Genomic DNA, 21,413 nt, shown 5'->3' on the forward strand with positions numbered 1-21,413 from the left:
ATACTTAAAACCAAGTCTAGCAAAAACTTAAGACTTCACTTGGGCGTCTTAAAGAGCTGGGTGTTGCTCCGGTTTGAGCTTTAAAAATCTCAGCACAGGACAATTTCATCTTGACGGATTTTCTTTTTCTCAAGAATTAATCCACCTCTCATAGTCTCTATCCATGCTAATGAAGATACCTTGTTTTTAATTTGAGTTTATGAAAAAATATTTTCGAGGATTTTCTTATCTTTCAATGTATGTTTCTTACAAACAAAATAAACACACAAATAACAAAGCTTTCCCCATATATTATTGTTTACAAAAGAAAGGAGTTTATGTCATAATCTCTGATTTTCTAATCACTATAGCTTTTCAATCCAATGTCAGAGACCTTTTAATATTTCAAACTTTTAATTCTGTTAGATCAAATAGTCTTCATTTGAAATATCAAGGGTTCTTCTATCAGGATGCAAAGTTACGGGGATTAACAAAGTTGAATTTGTGGCAAAAATTTAATTCCTCAATTTCTAAAATGAGCATATGATGTGTGGGTATTTACATTTCAAACCACAGTTGTCGTCGCATATATCAATAAAATGAATTTCTCCCAATATAGCAAAGACACATAAACATGTAAACATAGAGAAGTTGTCAATTAACAGCTTCTCTTTGCTAACTTGTAAACCTGTAAATGGAAAAATGCTTGTTAGGGATCAAAGCATTATTAAACGTGTCATCTTCATCGTTCATAGTTCTGGTCACGTGATTTAAGTTTAAGATTTTCTAAATTTTACATATATGAACTTTCGTATAATTTTAACACAGTTTTATATCAATTTCTCGAGACAGGAACATCAGATAAAACTTTCATGGGTCGCGATCAAAAGCTAAAGTGATTAGCTTTCAGCCTATACCCCTTTAATTTTTCCTTTACAGTCCCTTTAACTTAGAAAAAAGTTTAAGTTTTAAGATGTTGATATCTAAACTTTTCACAAGCTAGAGCTAGCTTTCTGATATTCTGTAGACAATCAGCTGCTGCCTCCTGAAATATGAAATATATATATATATATACATCACATATAAAGTAGTAATCTCTGTTTGCTTGTTTCTTTGAAAGTCCGATCATAAATCTGAAACCCCTTTGACCTATTTGCCTCAAATGTTCATTGGGGAAGTCGGTATAACCACAAGAATGTTTCTAATTTGGTTTATAAATATAAATTTCAAGTTGATTTGTTTGACTTTTTCATGGAAAACTTAGTTCCCAGTCAGTGCTGGGTTTCCAAGCTTGTACATATATATATAATGTATTTATTAAAATGTATGACTCTGAAGTTCTTTGCTGAAATGCAATAGAGAATTTCACTTGCGCATTTTCTACTTTACAGGGTGTCCCAATAAAACTTTGAAATTGTCTTTTAAATATGTACACATATGATTCGAAAAAGTGTAAACAACTAACAAAGAAGCTTAGAAATTAGGGTTTGCCATTTTTGTAGCTTTAAAACTGATAAATTTAGCTGAGAATAAAATTTTTCAAAAACAAAAATTGTAATGGTTTGGAAATCTTGAATGTTTTTTCTTGATACTCTCTTAGTAAATCATTATTTTTTGCAATTTTAAGACAATTAAAAGTTAATATTTCTTAAATTCCCTCAATTTTTTCTTTAATTTTTTGTTGTTGTTTGGTAGTTATTTTTAATTTTACCCTGGAAAATATATAAAAATTCTATCCTTAATTCAAGGTTTGCTTAAGTTTGAAAAACAAATCCATCTTAAAGGCATTAAATCATTCTCCATTCATCTTACTTCTACTTCTAGTATACTCTATACCGTATAGAGTGTAAAGTGAGTACATTAAAATATATTTCCACCTTCTAAGAGAGGGTTCACCGTTCTAGAACCGAGTCCTGTGTAGCTATTTTTACACCTTTCTTTTTGCTTTAAAAAAGCTCAGTATTTCAATAATTCTATGGGTTTTTTTGCTTCATTTTTTCTACCATAGTTAACATTTTGAAAGTGAACAATTTTTGTTTTAGTTTTTCATAATGTAAACCGGAAAAACTGTAAACTGTCTTGTAATTCTACAGAGAGAGAGAGAGCTTGTTCTACGCCAACTACGCGTAACTCCTTCGAGCTTCTGCATCAGGGTTATTGTGAACGAAACACACATAAATCTTTAAAAGATGACATTAGTGTCCTATCTGTCATTTTAATTAATCTATGCGAGGCTCCATATCATTCACAAATCTGTACTGTGAGAAGTGAGATTGAAGATAAGTTACAAAAATGAGTACAACAGTTCTTTCTTGATTCTTTTAAAAAATTGTTACACCTCCCTTTAAAAAAACATTAACATTAATATTTTGTTAAACCTAATGTGAGATCTAGCTGGCTGGTTCCTAATTATCCTTTGTTTCGCTAGGCAACCTCTGCCTAGCAAATATTATCTGGTAAAATGACAAAAAGTAAAAATATTCTACCTTTCACTCATTGCATGAGAAGCTATAGGTTACAATAAGTCATTGATAAGCTCAACCTTCTCTGATCGATATCTTAGTTTGGCACCTAACTGGGTTTCCTTTGGTACCTACCTGGGTTTTGTTTGGTTCATACATGGGTTACTTGGGTTCCTTCGTGGGTTTTGTTTGGTTCCTGTCTTGTTCTGGTTTGGAACCTTCTGGTTTTGGTTTGATCCTACCTGGATTTTGTATTGTTTCTACCTGGGCTTTACATGGTTTCAACATGGGTTTGGTTTGATCCTACCTGGGTTTGATTTAGTTTATACTTGGGTTTTGTATGGTTCCTACAGAGGTTTGGTTTGGTTCCTACCTGGGTTTTGTATGGTTTCTACCTGGGTTTGTAATGGTTTCTTAATAAGTTTTGCATGGTTCCTACCTAGTTTTGTTTTGTTCCCTATACATTGATTTGATTTGGTTCCTACCTTGGTTTGGTTTGGCACCTACCTGAACTGCTTCATCCTCTGAACCAATAAGACGGAGAAGATGAGGAACAACTCCAGACTGATGCATGGTAACACAGTTCCAGGGATCCTAAACAATATATTTACACATTTCCATGCACTGCACTGGTTGAATCCTCGTTTATCACTACGCAGCAATCTTTATTTAGATTTTATTTTAGTCTATTTGTTTCGTAACACTTATGAGGTCAAATATTGGACCTACCTTTGATAGTTGATGTAGAGCAGCGGCGCTGTAGTTCTCTGAACTGCATGAGGTCAGATGAGGTCTTATGAGGTCAAGTATTGGACCTACCTTGGATAGTTGATGTAGAGCAGCGGCTGTAGTTCTATGAACCTCGAGGTCAGATGAGGTCTTATGAGGTCAAGTATTGGACCTACCTTGGATAGTTGATGTAGAGCAGCTGCTGTAGTTCTATGAACCTCGAGGTCAGATGAGGTCTTATGAGGTCAAGTATTGGACCTACCTTGGATAGTTGATGTAGAGCAGCTGCTGTAGTTCTATGAACCTCTAGGTCAGATGAGGTAAGATAGTTGACCAGCGGAGCTACTGCTCCTGCTTTACCAAATAGAGCTCGGTTTGACTCCAGCTCACAACAATGACTGATGGCCTTAAAAAATACAAAATTTAAGTATTATGTAGAAAGTATATGTGGAAAAATCAGTCTTTATTTAACAGTGGCTCTGATACAACTTTACAGCTGAGTGGTTTTGGTTCCGAAGGTTTTGGTGAAAGCACTTTCTTAAATCTCATAAAAACCATATGTTTTGGTAATTATACACTTGATTTCTTTTGCCTTCCTCCTTTACAAAAAGTACCCAATTTTGCTTTAAGAAGGACAGTGGTAGGCGATTATATCAATACAAGGACAACGACTTTCGAATACAATTTTGATTTAAATTAAGCTGTTAAACAGCATCGATATACTAAAACATGGAAGTCAAGAGAATTTATCAATTAAAAAATCTTCTCTTTGATTAGTTGTAAACTTGTAACTATAAAAAAGCTTATTAACAATCAAAAATTAAATAAAAAAGTCGTCTTCATTGTAGTGATTTAATCACCGTAGTAAAACTCAGAGCTCTATATTCGTGTTAATGGTATGATACTTTATTAGGACAATATTAACTTCCGCAGGCCCTTTCCCCTGCTTTTCTTTTAAAAACATAAAATATGACGGAAGTTCTAATTTATGATTTAATATTGAAAACTAAGAATTATATTAGAGTTTGTGGGAGTCTTGATACTGAGGTTAGATATGTAGGTTTTATTCTTATATAATATCTTTTTATTTATTCATATACATATAGTGTTATATCAAGTTTAAATATATTTATTGTGAAATCTCACCGACCACTAACACTGAAACCTTTTAACAGATTTAATACTTTTTATATTTAGAGCTATTTCTAGATTTAAATGCCAAAATATAAATAGATTTCTTTTAAAGCTAACACTCTCGGTGTTAAAAGACATTTATATATAATACTGCCTCAGTCCAGTAACCCCAGGGAGAGGGGGTGGAGGGGGGGGGGCATGTCGTACATACACCCCTTTCACCAAAAAGTGAGGTACTCGGTGATCCATGGTCCAATTGAAAATTTGAATTGTATTTTATAATTGACTTGCACCCCCTGGAAATTCCTTGCTTGCTACGGGCCTGAATGTAGGTAAAGGAACTGAGTTTTTGCCACAAATTATGATTTTACAATCGCCATATCTTTTTAGCCTGATGGTGTAAACCTTTGATATTTCAAACTATCATTATTTGATCTTAAATGATTCATAATTTGAAATATCTAAGGTCTCTGACAATACAATGCAAAGATATAGAGATAAGAAAATCAGAGTTTGTGACAAAAACTCAATTCCTTTTCTCGTTAAATAACCATTTCTAGATAAGTTGAGACTAAAATGTCGTTTTTTAAAAAATATATTTTATTTATGAACCTTATTTTATCAGAGCCTGAGATTTAAAAAATTCGGGAAAATACGGCTCGGGACAAAGCTGTCTTTATTTACGGCTTGAGCTTTCGGATACAGGCTGCATCTTATTTTCCACAGAGTTGAGTTCAAAAAACTGGTTTAATATTTTGCGGATTTTCATGGCAGGAATTGGCGCATTCCGGGTTTTTATGAGAACATCATTGAGTCTTATTCTCCACTAAAACCAACCAAGGCCGGTTTTATTTTCATTGGGCCTAACTTATTAAGTCGAACCGAAGATCTTGCAACTGTCAATCATGTGACACAAGCTGTCGTTAGAGTTGGGACGAAGATTGGGTCTTAAAGTCCGGTTTAAGGAATTAAGACTCGAGTCGAAGTTTTTAAATCGCGGGCTCAGTATGATTCTGAAAACAATCACTGTAAATTATAAATTAAATATTTCTGGGATTTTGAAAATGTGTTCTAGCTTTATCCTTTCAAAACTACCGGAGTTCTCAAAAGGAATCGAGTCTTTGCCCCAAACTCTGAATTATAATCCCGATATCTGTGGAACCCAATGTACATCTTTGATATTTCAAACTTATATTATTTGATCTAACAGAATTCATATCTTGAAATATCTAAGGTATACGACATTGGAATCTAAAGATATAGGGTTTAGAAAAGCAGAGGTTGTGGCAAAGACTTAATTCCTTTCCCACAGATTCATGCTAAAAGTCGAAAAATAAGATACAAAGCATTCGTAGTGCATTATGCACCAGGTCACGTCATGAAAGGCTGAAAAGTCATTTCAGCAAGTTTATTAATAAACATTTTCTCATAAGATAGCTATCTAAGATAAAAGTTGATATTTAAAGGGACTGTCTGTGAGATTTAAAAAGAGGAGTGTCCTATTTCAAATTACACCCTTTAAACCTCCGTCTGATCAAAAATGTTGAGAACAAATTTTTTCTATCTAAAGATTGACGGCTTTCAATTGTGGTTCGCTGAGGAAAAGTGTGCATCAAATTAGAAAGTGTAAAACTATTCTTTTTGTAGCCCTGGGAATGTACATTTCATAATCGTTTCTATTTTTAGATGAAAGAAGTGATATACAAATCCTTGATTGAATTTGACGTGACCAGGCCCATATATACTTTGGTTCACAGTGGGTTTGTGAGAAATGGTCAGAATTTAACAATTTTTCCAGATATAAAAAAAGATGTCTTCCTTATCCGGTCCAAATGAGGGTAGCTTTGTAAATCGGCCTGCAACTCTAGAAATGGGGGGGGGGGTCCCTTGAATTTACGTATCAGTCCCTTTAAGTCGTCTTCCAACTGTGTTTATACCTCTGCCAGTTTAGCTCGCAGACGGTCATCTTGTGTCACAGCTAACCTTGCCAACCTAAACAAAGAAAATTATAAAGAATCCAATTATATAATTTTGTATTTTTATATACAGGGTTTCCAAAAAATGGAGCTTATGTTTTTTGGAGCCTATTTTATGAATTTGAAAGCTTCAAATTTGGGTCCCAGTAAATATCTTTCAATTTTCAATTTTTTTTATAATTTTTTATCTGAAGATCCCCTCCCTCCAGAATTAAAGTTGTAAATTATGGCCTGAATTCAAGGCTTCTATTCAAAAAATACTTCTTAATTTATTCTACAATATAAAACGATTATGGAATTTCGCCCCGGTGTCCAAGTGTGCCGATGTATCATTTTCCTAAACCTTAATTTAACCTTGGGATCGTGATATTTTAAGAGTTTTAGGTCGTCTTTACAGTCTCATCCTGTAGAAAATACAAATAATCTACATTTGTTGTCGATAGGTCGTCTTTACAGTCTCATCTTATAGAAAATACGATAGGTCGTCTTTACAGTCTCATCTTATAGAAAATACAAATATTCTACATTTGTTGTCGGAAATTTGGCTCCCAAGTGAAGGCTAGGAGATAATGAAGTAAAACTAAAAATATGCACGGAGTACAAGTTTATAAACTTACTTATGAATAACTCCGTGGTCTGTTATAACAGCAAGATTTTCTTTATCCTTCCCAATATTAGCAATCGCGAAGCTTACCGCCGCTAACACCTGAACATTTGTTTGTGGTACAGTTTGTTCAAATAAAGTCTATGCACAGATTAAAATTATAATATACTTATGGAGATATAGAGATATAACCATTTAGCTAATGTGTTGAAAACAAGCCGGAACTGTGCACTCTGTTAAGAATGAACTTGAAGAGTTTGGATCCGAGATATGATTACTAAAGAATGTTGATTCATATATCTTTGTTCATTTCTCACAAAATTCAATAAAATAGACTATGTTTAATGTTTATGTTGAATACTAAAAAAAAAAATTATGCTCTACAGTCTTCTACAGAACTACTGTTGACTGTACACTGTTCATGGTATCTACAATTATCGAAATATATTTAACAACTGTCAGTCTTCTCAAACACCATAACAAAACAATTCAAAATGTTCTTTACTAAAATACAATTAATGATTTTTGATCCATAGGTGTTAGGTATTTTCCCAAAGGCATTTCCCCAAGGGTGACTTGCCAAGTGATAATTTCCCAAGTGGCTACTTCCCAAATGTGCAATTTCCCAAACAGAAACTTCCCAAAGGTTAGGATATGCCTTCTGAGGCGCCGCAGGGGGCCGAGCACTGCGACTATTATGGGTTAGGGAGGCCGAGTGCTGCTGCTAGAACACGCTGTGTGCCGAACGCTGCGTCTAGGACAGACTGGGGAAGTTGCCGCCTGGGAAATTTTACATTTGGGAAGTTTCTACTTGGGAAAATACCCTTAGAAAATTGCCGCTTGGGAAAATACCTAACACACCATAGATTTTAAATATACAAATTATCCCTACTTCTTAACTCATAGATTATAATTATGTAAATGACCTCTTGTTTTGATCCATGGATTCTGTATGTATTAAAGATTTCTATCCCGTGATCCTTGGATTCTGGATATATATAAATGTTGACGGGCGGATTTTTGGTAATGTCAATTTGGTAATGACAATTTGGTAATGACAATTTGGTAAGGTGACAATTTGGTAACGACAATTTGGTAATGACAATTTGGTAAGCTGACAAAAGAGACAATTTGGTAATGACAATTTGGTAACATCATAAAAGTGACAATTTGGTAATGACAAATTGGCAACAACAAAAAAGTGACAATTTGTTGATAAAAGTTAAATTTAATTCAATTTAATGTTGAATAATTTGCTGTTTATCACATTATTTAGGGTTAGGTTAGGTTAAGACAATTTCTGGGCCGAGCGCTGCGGATAGGATGGGCTCGGGGGCCGAGCGCTGCGGCCTATTAGAAGTTTAATACTGTGCTGTTACTCTCATTATTTTGGGTTAGGTTAGGTTAAGACAATTTCTGGGCCGAGCGCTGCGGCTAAGATGGGCTAGGGGGCCGAGCGCTGCGGCCTATTAAAAGTTTAATAATGTGATGTTTCTCTCATTATTTTGTGTTAGGTAAGGTTAAGACAATTTCTGGGCCGAGCGCTGCGGCTAGGATGGGCTAGGGGGCCGAGCGCTGCGGCCTATTAAAAGTTTAATAATGTGCTGTTTCTCTCATTATTTTGGGTTAGGTTAGGTTAAGACAATTTCTGGGCCGAGCTCTGCGGCTAGGATGGGCTAGGGGCCGAGCACTGCGGCCTATTAAAAGTTTAATAATGTGCTATTTCTCTCATTATTTAGGGGTAGGTTAGGTTAAGACAATTTCTGGGCCGAGCGCTGCGGCTAGGATGGGCTAGGGGGCCGAGTGCTGCGGCCTATTTAATGGTAAATAATGTGCTGTCTCTCTCAATATTTTGGGTTAGGTTAGGTTAGGTTAAGACAATTTATGGGGCGAGAGCTGCGGCTAGGGTGGGCTTGGGTTCCCAGCGCTGCAGGCTATTAAATGTTAAATAATGTGCTGTTTCTTACATTATTTTGGGTTAGGTTAGGTTAGGTTAAGACAATATCTGGGCCGAGCGCTGCGGCTAGGATGGGCTAGGGGCCAAGCACTACATAAAAAGTAACATTAATAACTTCCTAACATTGCCATACATAAAGTCCGTTATTGTTATAGAATTTAAATCCTTCTGAATCTTGTAACATTTTGCCACCCCTAGAAGGGGTGATGAATAAGTAATTCATGATCCAAGTAACCTCTTCTTGCAGTATATGACACAAGTGCAGGTTAAAACGTGGTTTTTAGAAAATATTGCGAATTTTACAATTATTTTTGGCGCATTTCTTTTGTGCAGAAATAAATGATTCCTAAAATCAATTATCTTCAATTGAATATAAAACTAAAAATTAAACAATTTTACATAATGTCACTTTTATTTCGTTTACCAAATTGTCACTTTTATGACGTTACCAAATTGTCATTACCAAATTGTCACTTTTTTGTTGTTAACAATTTGTCATTACCAAATTGTCACTTTTATTTCGTTTACCAAATGAGCTTACCAAATTGTCATTACCAAATTGTCATTACCAAAAATCCGCCCATCATAAATGTTTTCTACCTCCGCGATCCATGGATTCTAGAGAAACAAATGAACCATATTCCTACCTTTAGATCCTTGGATTTTAGTTAAACAAAAAATCCCTATTTCTACCTCTTGATCCTTAGATTTTAGATAAACAAATAAACCTATTGATCCTTGTATTCCAGATTTAAAAAATAAATAGTGTTTATCCTTGGATTCTAGGTCAACAAATGATCCCTACCCATTGATCCTTGGAATTTATATTAAAAAAGAATCCCTACCTCTTGATCCTTGGATTCCAGAAGCCCACAGACCAACTCCAATCCTCCGACGAAACTCCGAACCATATCTCCGGAGTTCTCTGCATTCCTAATACAAGGAGACAGAGCCCAGGCTGCAGCGGCCTAAATGGTTTAAACTTAAAATGAGGACGCACATTGTGGAGACACTATACTTTTTGGGACGCAATTAGAAGCAGGGCTTTATGGGGGGGGGGCTCCCCTATGGGAAATGGGGGAACGTCCCATCCTAGGAAAAGTTTAGGGTACAAATAAATTTAGTTCCTTTTATTTAAAATATTATTTTAATTGTTAAAAGATTATTCTCAACCCTAGACGCACCTATGAGGAAATAATATTGAATTTAAGCGAACAATTAGGACGCACAAAGAGAACACAAAAATATAGGACGCACAATTGATGAGTGACTTTTGAAGACGCACATCACGAAGGCAATTGAAAAAAGGTGTGTTGACTTACGCAAATCGCAGCTCTAAATAATAGAATACTAGAAATAGAGTAATCTACATGTTTTCATATAACTCGCAACATTTATTAATATTCTCTAATGCAAAAGTTAACGAACTTTTGCACATTTTACAGATTCCGCAAATGAAGACGCATTACTTGAGGTCTCGTCTTAAAGATACACTGTTTTATCCAGGGGACATTAGTTCCAAAACTAACACTTGGCCCATTTCTAACACTGAGTGTTAGAACATGGGCACAAATTGAAAGACTGGGTTTTTTTTGGATCCCGGCCCAGATCCAGAGTAAAAGTAGATTATAAAAACTATAACTAACAGTTTATTAAACATGACGAGGACAACAATTCTCAGTTTCAAACTTTTTAAAAAATAATTCTATGTTAAACATTAAAAGTTTATCCCGAAATGAAAAACTACGACCCAGTTTTTAAAATTTAAATTTTATTATCTCCTCTGAGGAAAGTACATTATCTGTAAAATAAATTGAAGTAAAACAGTGAATTTTACAATATTCTCTCCAACATATATAAATCCTGGCCAGGATATAAAGGAAATCCTTTGATCTTGTTTTTCTCTTCTCCTTCTTCTTTGTTTACGTCTGGGCTTGAAAATATCAAGAATTCAACTAGAGTAATATTTAGATCCAGGGCTGTTTAAACCAGTTTAATCTAGATCCAAGACAGTTAAAACCAGTTCAATCTAGATCCAGGACAGTTTAAACCAGTTTAATTTAGATCCAGGACAGTTTAAAACTGATTAATCTAGATCCAGGACAGTTTAAACCAGCTTAATCTAGATACAGGACAATTTAAACCAGTTTAATCTAGATCCAGGACAGTTTGAGCCAGTTTAATCTAGATCCAGGACAGTTTTAAACAGTTTAATTTAGATCCAGGACAGTTTTAAACAGTTTAATTTAGATCCAGGACAGTTTTAAACAGCTTAATTTAGATCAAGGACAGTTTTAAACAGTTTAATCTAGATCCAGGACAGTTTAAAACCAGTTTGATCTAAAACCGGGATAGTTTAAACCATTTTAATCCAGATCCAGGATAGTTTTAACCAGTTTAATCTAGATCCAGGACAGTTTAATCTAGATCCAGGACAGTTTAAAACCAGTCCAATCTGGAACCGGCCAGGGCAGTTTAATCCCATTTTAATCTAGATCCAGAACATTTCACAAAAAGGTTTAATTTAGATCCCAGGACAGCTTGATCCCAGGTTAATCGAAGGTTTTATTAACTACTCCATCAAAATATTAAGCTAGATAAAGGCAAGTCGGAGCTTTAAAATCTAAATATCGGGAGCCTAAATGCAGACAAGGTTCAAATGGTCCTAGCAATTATCGAGGTCTAAAAGCAAGGGATGGGCAATAGCCAGACCAGTTTTACAGAAACTTTTAATGTTTTTAGACTTTTAAAATGTTTTACGACAATATAACAACATTTTAAACTATTCTGTAGAAGTTTGCCTTTATCAAATCTACAAATTTTTTACCCTAGAAGAAAATATAAGGCAAAAACGATCGTTTTAAATCGATATTTCTAAGTTTTTTTTTTAAATGATAGCTTTTGGTTCGTTTTTGACTTATATTTTCACCTAGGATAACAAACTTGCATGTTTGATAAAAGCAAACTTCTATAGAATACAATTTTATATTGTTGCACTCTTCTCAGATTTTAAAAGTCTAAAAATATTAAGAGTTTCTGTAAAACGAATCTAGCAATTGCCCATCCCTACTAGAATCAGCTTCAAAGTCAGTCCGGTCTCATTAGTTCCTAACTATCAATATTGCTTTAGTCGATGATGTACAAAATAGTCCTTAAGGAAATAATACCTATTCATTTTAAACTCAAGTCGTAGACCTGTGATATTTCAAACTTCTGTTAGATCAAATAGGGTAAGTTTGAAAATTTAAGGTTTACACCATCAGGCTGCAGAGATATAGGGATTAAAAAATTTGAGTTTGTAGCAAAAACTAAGTTCCTTTGAAGAAAACCTGAAAACCAGAAGTTAGCGAGATACCTGAACAGATTCATTGGGGTTCTTGAGTAAAGACCAGAGTAGTCGAACACCATCCAAATTCCGGATCTAAAATACAAAATTCTCATTGGATCTCATTGCAATTAGTCCTCCTTGGATCACATTGCAATTAATCTTCCTTGGATCTCATTGCAATTCATCCTCCTTGGATCTCATTGCAGATAATTCTCATTTGATCTCATTGCAATTAGTCCTCCATGGAAATCATTGCAATTAATCCTCCTTGGATCTCATTGCAATTAGTCCTCCTTGGATCTCATTGCAATTAATCCTCCTTGGATCTCATTGCAATTAATCCTCCTTGGATCTCATTGCAATTAATCCTCCTTGGATCTCATTGCAATAAATCCTCCTTGGATCTCATTGCAATAAATCCTCCTTTGATCTCATTGCAATTGGTCCTCCTTGGCTCTCATTGTAATTAATCCTCCTTGGATATCATTGTAATTAGTCCTCCTTGGACCTCATTGCAATTAAATTTCCTTGGATCTCAATGCAATTAGTCCTCCATGGATCTCATTACAATTAATCCTCCTTGGAACTCATTGCAAATAATCCTTCCAGGATCTCATTGCAGTTAGTCCTCCATGGATCTCATTGCATTTGGTCCTCCATGGATCTCATTGCAACTAGTCCTCCATGGATCTCACTGCAATTAATCCCCCTTGGATCTCATTGCAATTAATCCTTCTTGGATTCAGTGCAATTAATCCTTCTTGGATTCATTGCAAATAATCCTTCTTGGATCTCATTGCAGTTAGTTCTCCATGGATCTTATGGTCCTCCTTGGATCTCATTGCAATTAGTCCTCCATGGATCTCATTGCAATTAATCCTTCTTGGATCTCATTGCAATCAATCCTTCTTGGATCTCATTGCAATTAGTACTCCTTGGATCTCATTGCAATTAATTCATAATTCAATTCAATTACAAGAGCATAGATTTCTGGGAAAGGATCAAGGTTCTTTAATAATGTTGGTTACTCTAGATGGCGTCTCCTTAGCATAGATAGAATCCGCATATGACGTCTCTGAATATAGAGGCGAGTATGACGTCATATGCGGATTCTATCTATCTAAGGAGACGACATTGGAGCGCATCCAGAGTAACCAACCTTATTAAAGAACCTTTGACAGAATAATCTTCTTCATATGAATGTAAGAGTTTGTTGAAATTCCTTAGTTCTGTCAGGGGTTGCAAATTCCTTAGTTCTGTCAGGGGTTGCAAATTCCTTAGTTCTGCCAGGGGTTGCATATTTCTTATTTCGGTCAGGGGTTGCAAATTCCTTAGTTCTGTCAGGGGTTGCAAATTCCATAGTTCTGCCAGGGGTTGCAAATTCCTTAGTTCTGTCAGGGGTTGCAAATGATTAAATAAAGTAAAGGATTAAATATGTCCATTTGTTCATTCATGTAAGTTACAGTATTTGAGATTTAGGATTTTAGGTCACATTTCTTTTTTTATAAAATTGACATTCTGTCCTGCATTATATTACTGCGTCTGCAGAATTATTTGATGCAAACACAAGTAAATTTTTACCATTGATTGCACTTTCTGTCAGAAAATGCATTTATGATTAAGTTCGAATAGATAAAAGTGCATTGGAGAAAAACATCCTGAAATGACACCCAACCACAACCTTATAACATACAAATCTTGTTTATAATGTTATACAAGATAATCAAAATTGAAATTACAAATTAACTGAATGAAACCAATTAAAAACAACAATATAAAAAAATTATTTTAATCTAAATTTTCAAGTTTACGGATTCATAAGAATAATAACAAAACATATAATTACAAAACATATAAGTTACAAAACATATAAGTTACAAAATATATAAGTTACAAAATGTATAAGTTACAAAAGATACAAATTACAAAAGACATAATTACAAAATCTATAAAAGGAGAAAATTACAGACAGTTTGTTCATTTGAACATTTCATTTAGACTATTTGAACTATTCTTGTGTTTAAGCACACTGGAATATGAGCTAATTAGAACATTTTACATATTTTTTAACATTTACCCTTTTCTAGATTGTGTAATTATATCATATACATATATATAATTATATCATATGTAACTATATGTTTTGTTATTATGTATTTTGTAATTAATTCTTTAGTAAATATATCTTATGTTACTGAGCCCAGCCTATACCCTTTTTCATTTTTCGCGAAAACTCCCTTTAACCTTAAGATTATTATTGCATCTTCTTTATTCTTTTCAAATAAAGAGAAGATTAAGCACTTTTTTGTAGAACTATAATTTTCTTATTACTTAAGATTAGTACAGTGTGTGATTCTTATATTTTTGCAATTCAAATCTTGTTCATGTAATCTATACTCTTACATCCATTCAGAGATTAATTCCTTTAATCTATACTCTTACATCCATTCAGAGATTAATTCCTTTAATCTATACTCTTAAATTATTTCTGTAATCTATACTCTTACATCCATTCAGAGATTAATTTCTGTAATCTATACTCTTACATCCATTCAGAGATTAATTTCTGTAATCTATACTCTTACATCCATAAAGAGATTAATTTCTGTAATCTATACTCTTACATCCATAAAGAGATTAATTTCTGTAATCTATACTCTTACATCCATTAGGAGATTAATTCCTTTAATCTATACTCTTACATCCATTCAGAGATTAATTCCTTTAATCTATACTCTTACATCCATTCAGAGATTAATTCCTTTAATCTATACTCTTACATCCATTCAGAGATTAATTTCTGTAATATATACTCTTACATCCATAAAGAGATTAATTTCTGTAATCTATACTCTTACATCCATTAAGAGATTAATTTCTGTAATCTATACTCTTACATCAATAAAGAGATTAATTTCTGTAATCTATACTCTTACATCCATTAGGAGATTAATTCCTTTAATCTATAACCTTACATACATTCAGAGATTAATTTCTGTAATCTATACCCTTACATCCATTAAGAGATTAATTCCTGTAACCTATATCCTCACATCCATTAGGAGATTAATTCCTTTAATCTATACCATTACATCCATTCAGAGATTAATTCCTTTAACCTATACCCTTACATCGATTAAGAGATTAATTCCTTTAACCTATGCCCTTACATCCAATCAGAGATTAATTCCTTTAACCTATACCCTTACATCTATTAAGAGATTAATTCCTTTAACCTATACCCTTACATCGATTAAGAGATTAATTCCTTTAATCTATACCCTTACATCGATTAAGAGATTAATTCCTCTAATCTATACCCTTACATCCATTAAGAGATTAATTCCTTTAACCTATACCCTTACATCCATTAAGAGATTAATTCCTCTAATCTATACCCTTACATCCATTAAGAGATTAATTCCTCTAATCTATACCCTTACATCCATTCAGAGATTAATTTACCATTATTCTTTTCACTCCATTATTAAGTTAAATTTAAAAGTTTAAATCAAATTTTGCTCATTTTAATCAAATTATGAATTCTCATTTGAAAACATGCATTCACTTGATTTACATACTTTCTCCATTGTCGTAATTGTATATATATATATATATATATATATATATATATACAGGGTGTTCCAATAAACATGGGAATTAATATATCGTCTTTGTTCCATGCGGGACTATTTCGAAAACATAATTTTGTAGTATCGCAATTAAAACATTTAACACCGAAAAGTACTAGTTTCGGGATTTCCATTCTTTTAATCATCAAAATTGCCGGTGATATTAAAAAATTTGTCAGATTCCAATTTCAAATCAACAAAGCTGTTCATATTTCTAATATCTCCGTTAACTTTAAAGATAAAAAGATAGACCACATTTTGGAAAGGTATTTAGACTTGCAAGCTATTTTTGATGAACATTACGTTATTTATCAATTATCGAAAATCAAAGACGATATTGAAGTCGTATCTGAATTCCCATGTTTATTTGGACACCCTGTATATTGATTTATAGTTCTACACAGGATAACCTTTGTCCTCATTGTAGAATTAACTTATTTTGATGCAGGGCTCCCCAAAACACTTTCGAATAGGAAGACGCCATTCTTAATGTTGTTATAAAGCAAATACTATTATCAGTAACTTTAAAATCAACGATTTGAAATCATATCTTTTAGTCTAAAAGTCGTCGTTAGATTAATAGCAATACAGATAGAACACTATATGTCGTCTTTCCAAGATTTAGGGTCTTCTCGTTCACAATAACCCTGAGGCAGAATCGCAAAGAAGGAACCCGCATTCCCCGCATGCCGCGTAGAAAAGGCTCTCTATATCTGTCTTGTAATTCAACGAAGCTTAACTCTTTTGGATCTCTGTCTCAGGGTTATTGTGAACAAAAAACCCCTAAATCTTGAAAAGACGACATATAGTGTTCTTTCTGTATTATTTTTAATCAATGGACTACAAAGTTTTTCCTCTTAAGATGCCGCATGCAGATCAAGGAAGGAATTAAATATGTACATAGGTTGATAGGATATCCATTGTACACTGTACAGTGTCGAGTTAAGTATGTACAGAAGTGTTCGACATGTTACAATGTTACAGATAAAAGATGAGACTTAATATTTGTCAGAATACGTTTGGATTGGAATATCATAGATCTTTGAAGCTTTTACATAATTTACATTCATTTTTGAACTGATAATGAATATTACATGCATTGCAATCCATCATGCAACAGAGCCATGCTCAGTCTGATAAGCAACGCCATGATTTAAAAATATAGATTAGATTAAAAATAGTTCTTAAGGATGACGCAATGTGAAAAAAAAATATTTTAAAAAACACCCGTCGCACTTGCCTCAAACTATATTTTTTTAACCTTTATATCTTTGCAACCCGATAATGTAAACCTTTGATATCTTAAACTTTGATTACTGGATTATCATAATTCAATGTTTAAAATATTAAAGGAACAAAATAGAAGATAAGAAAAAAGTACAGTTTGAGTTTTTGAGTAATAAGAAAATTACATTTGATATCAATTAATCAGTTTTCAATGCAGTTATGCATGACTATAAGATATTTATTTTTACCTGTAACTGCGTACATCCTTTTCAGCTATTTTTACGCATTTTTATTGACTTAAATTTGAGAAGCGAAAAAGCAGCATAGGATCTTATAATCGAAAGATACATAATTAAAGAAAGTATGGAATGATAAATTCCGAATCGGATGCAAGTGAGATATTTATGAGATTAAAAATGGTGAAAAATTATCAAACTCCCCTAAATTTAGAAGTGTTAGAAGAGTTAGAAAAAACAAACAAAATAAGAATAACTATTACCCCATTTTTCAAACCTGTCCAAAAATAATTTTCAATAATTTTTTTGAGGGGGGGGGATAATTTTCACGAAAAAAATCCACCATTCAAATGTTCTATCCTCTGATTATACGATCCTTATATCATAATTCTGAAATGAAGCAGAAAGCAGAATTTACAAGCAGTAGCATTCAAGCCTCTCACCTGGTCCAACCCACTAGGTTGGGGGTTAGGATATTGTATCGTCTAAGGGTTTAATAACTTTAAAATCAATTAATCAAAAATATTTAATTGTGGAAATCTCAACCTTATCGGAGCCAGAACTAAAATATTTTTGATAGCCGTTCATTCAAAAAATTTAACTTCTAAATTTAAATATGAATTCTAAAGAGTTCAAAACTTTGTTTTCTTATTTTATGGCCGGAGCTGAAAACTTTAGAATGGTGGATATCGAGATTAATGCTTGATCTCCTCTTTTTCTTAATCTCCAGATTAAATAATGCTTGTTCTCCTCTTGTTATTAATCTCCAGATTAATTTACATATCGGGATTAAGGATATCCCATTCTAAAGTTTTTAGCTCGGATCAAGCATATATCCACATCTTTTGTCGGCTAGGATTAAGAACATATCCATCAAATTAAAAGTTGGCACAGTAGATATTGAGATCCAGCGGCAAAGATTAGCGCTATTGCAGTCAAAAGGTTTGACCTCTCTAATCGTATTATTTTGTCTGGCTCTGATAGGGTGAGACTTTCCTAAAAACTATTTTTCAAACCTAAATTATTAACATTTATAATTTTTTAAATTCTACAAGTGTAATATGTCTGTTTTGTAAAAAAAATCTTGGAAACAAAATTATCATGAGCGTGAAACTAGTGAGTAAATATTTAACAATTTTGTAAAAAATATACTCGTAAAAATGGTAGTAAAATTACTCATAAATGGTGAGAAATATTAAACACAAATGTTTTAGAAAAATTGTAAGCAATATTGCACAAAAATAGTTGAAAATATTGCACAAAAATAGTTGAAAATATTGCACAAAAATAGTTAAAAATATTGAGCAAAAATAGTTAAAAATATTGCACAAAAACAAGAAGTTATTATCAAAAATGGTTAGCAATATTGCACAAAAACCTTCATTAATGTTACACAAAAATGAACAACCATTTTCCACAAAATTAATCAGAAATATTGCACAAAAATGGTCAGCATTATTTAAGAAAAATGGTAAGCAATATTGAATAAAAATAAAGGAAATATTTCCAATAAATGGTATGTAATATCGCACACAAATGGTGAGTAATCACTAATATTCCGTTAAAAATAACGGGTTCCATAAAAATCCATAAAAATTTAAATTCAGAATAGTAGAATAATGGCAGGTTGGGAAAAAACGTTGCTAGCTTTCATTTAAACTTAAAAAAATGTACGACTGACCTTGACAACAGTGGGATTTTATTTAGCTCCAAATTAATCAAAATTAATATTACAACACTATTCTATAAAAATTGCTAGTTTTTCAAAAAATAAATTTTAATTGACCTGTTCAATAGTTTCCACGTCCTCAGCCATCCTTCCTATAGCAGATGCTACATTCACCAGTAACCCTGACAAAAAAAAAACACATTTTTGCTTTTGTTTTCTGATTCGGGGATTCTTGGGTATAACATGAAAACTGTAATAATAATGGAGTAAAGGTCTCATCATCGTCCCATTTTATTCAACATTAGCATGTGACAATTAAATGTACCTAAAATATTTTAAATTAAATATAAAGGAATTTAGATATAGGGATTAGAAAATCCAGAATTTGTGGCGAAATCTCAATTCCTCAAAGTGAAAATATTAGTATCGTCCGTTGAAGCTTTGACAACTTTTAAAGTTATCTAAAAATGTTCTTTTATCCTTCTGTTTGTCAAATTCTCTTTAAAATTAATATTGGATATTGGATGAAAACATATATTGGATGTATTTTGTTATTTTACTGGATTTTTTATTTCTGAAATAATCCCGAGTTCCCTGGAGAAATATATCAATCCTTGCACCAATACTATTTAATGGTTCCCGGTATACCTGGAGACTAGAGGTTAAATGACAGGTTTCAGGCTTCGTCTACTGGGAGCAAAAATAATCAAAAACATTTCTGTTTCAGACTACCTCGCCCCTGTGTACTTCTGGTATACTTGAAGAACTTATGCTATGCTTTAATGGGAGTTTTGAGACCAGCTAGCTCCTGCGTACTCCTAGTATACCTCGAGAAGTGGAAGCTATGAGTTTAATATATAGGGTTAAGTTTAGCTAGCTCCTGTATACTCCTAATATACCTGGAGAAGTGGAAGCTATGAGTTTAATAACAGTGTTAAGTCTAGCTAGCTCCAGTGGAAGCTATGAGTTTAATAACAGTGTTAAGTCTAGCTAGCTCTAGTATACTCCTAATATACCTGGAGAAGTGGAAACTATGAGTTTAATAAAAGGGTTGAGTCTAGTTTAATAGCAGCGTTAAGTCTAGCTAGCGCCTGTATACTCCTATAGCATAGTGGAGGCTATGAGTTTAATAACAGTTTTGAATCCATCTAGCTCCAGTGTTCTCCTAGTATACCTGGAGAAGTGGAAGTTATGAGTTCAATAACAGGTTTGAGACTATCTAGCTCCTGTGTACTCCTAATATACCTGGAAAAGTTGAAGCTATGAGTTTGATGACAGGTTTAAGTCTAGCTAGCTCCAGTATACTCCTAGTATACCTGGAGAAGTTGAAGCTATGAGTTTGATGACAGGTTTAAGTCTAGCTAGCTCCTGTATACTCCTAGTATACCTGGAGAAGTGGAAGCTATGAGTTTGATGACAGGTTTAAGTCCACCCCTCTCTCGGATATTTTCACGGTTCTGAGGAGTTTTCGCACTCTCAGCAATTGCTCCAACAATATTAGTCAATATCTGAAATCATCATTGTATTAATAATATGAAAAAATTAGGAAAAATATTTATATGAAACTAAAGTGTAAAGTGTATCACTATTATTTACTTTATCGTGCTATAAAGTAATCATCGTGATGCTATAATGTTAAAATAGCTGTACATTATAGCACGTGTGCTATAAAGTTTTAATTGGTTTCCGGATTTTTTCAAAAAAATTTAGGATATTTCCAAAATATTTTTTTCCATTGAAATGAAAATATTAAATTTTCTCTGTATCTCAAAGGTTCTCACCTTTTCAGATTTAAAAAGACTTGAACCTTCTCGATAAAGAGAAAATTTCTGTCCAAAAACGTTATGACTCCGTGAACCAAAATAACAGTGTTATAAATAGTTAATTTAGTCTAATAAAGGGATTGTAAGCGTAATTTCAACTGACCCTTCATGCAAAGACGGCAATGCCCAGTTTATAATCTGATCAAAAATGTGGAAGATATTGTCGTTTTTCAAGTGTTTCATTCTGATTATTCCTTTTTCATGTAGTAGAAATATGCCAGTCATTTCCAGAGAACCCTCAATGAAAAATAATTAGTTTTCAAAATTATAAACATTGATATCTCATTTATACTTGATCAGACAAAGGTATTCAGAGTACCATTGTGAATCAGGTATTTTTGAATAGAGAGTCACCAGAAACTATAAAACTTGAAGACTCTTTAAATAAATAAACAATTCCAATAAACAATAAAGTAAAGGAACTGAACACTTGCCTCAAAATCAAATCATCTTTACAGCCTGATGGTGTAATTTTTCAATATTTCAAACTTTTTTTTTAAATAACTTGTTACCTGAATTTTTCCCAGATTAAACTGAAGATCATCTAAACCCTCGGCATTCTCCTTCAGTAAGCTGATCAGGACGGGAACCAGTTCAAGCTCCTAAATATATATTATATAAACCCTTGGCATTCTCCTTCAGTAAACTGATCAGGAC

At 33.2% G+C, this 21,413-nt stretch overlaps 1 protein-coding gene across 1 annotated transcript; it reads right to left on the bottom strand.

Annotated features, from left to right (window-relative positions):
- Positions 1-877: 877 nt before the first annotated feature.
- Positions 878-21,358, bottom strand: LOC111711775 (armadillo repeat-containing protein 4; the record flags this gene model as incomplete). The annotated part of the gene is given in 11 exon segments (XM_023486209.1): positions 878-1,024; positions 2,949-3,035; positions 3,433-3,576; positions 6,242-6,296; positions 6,898-6,986; positions 9,687-9,809; positions 12,197-12,262; positions 17,708-17,749; positions 19,051-19,115; positions 20,321-20,441; positions 21,269-21,358. Coding segments are annotated over 11 exon segments (966 nt in total), but the record flags the coding sequence as incomplete, so codon positions are not given.
- Positions 21,359-21,413: the final 55 nt, after the last annotated feature.

The sequence above is a fragment of the Eurytemora carolleeae genome, unplaced genomic scaffold (genome assembly GCF_000591075.1).
Source record: "Eurytemora carolleeae unplaced genomic scaffold, Eaff_2.0 scaffold1202, whole genome shotgun sequence".
Taxonomy (NCBI): domain Eukaryota; kingdom Metazoa; phylum Arthropoda; class Copepoda; order Calanoida; family Temoridae; genus Eurytemora; species Eurytemora carolleeae.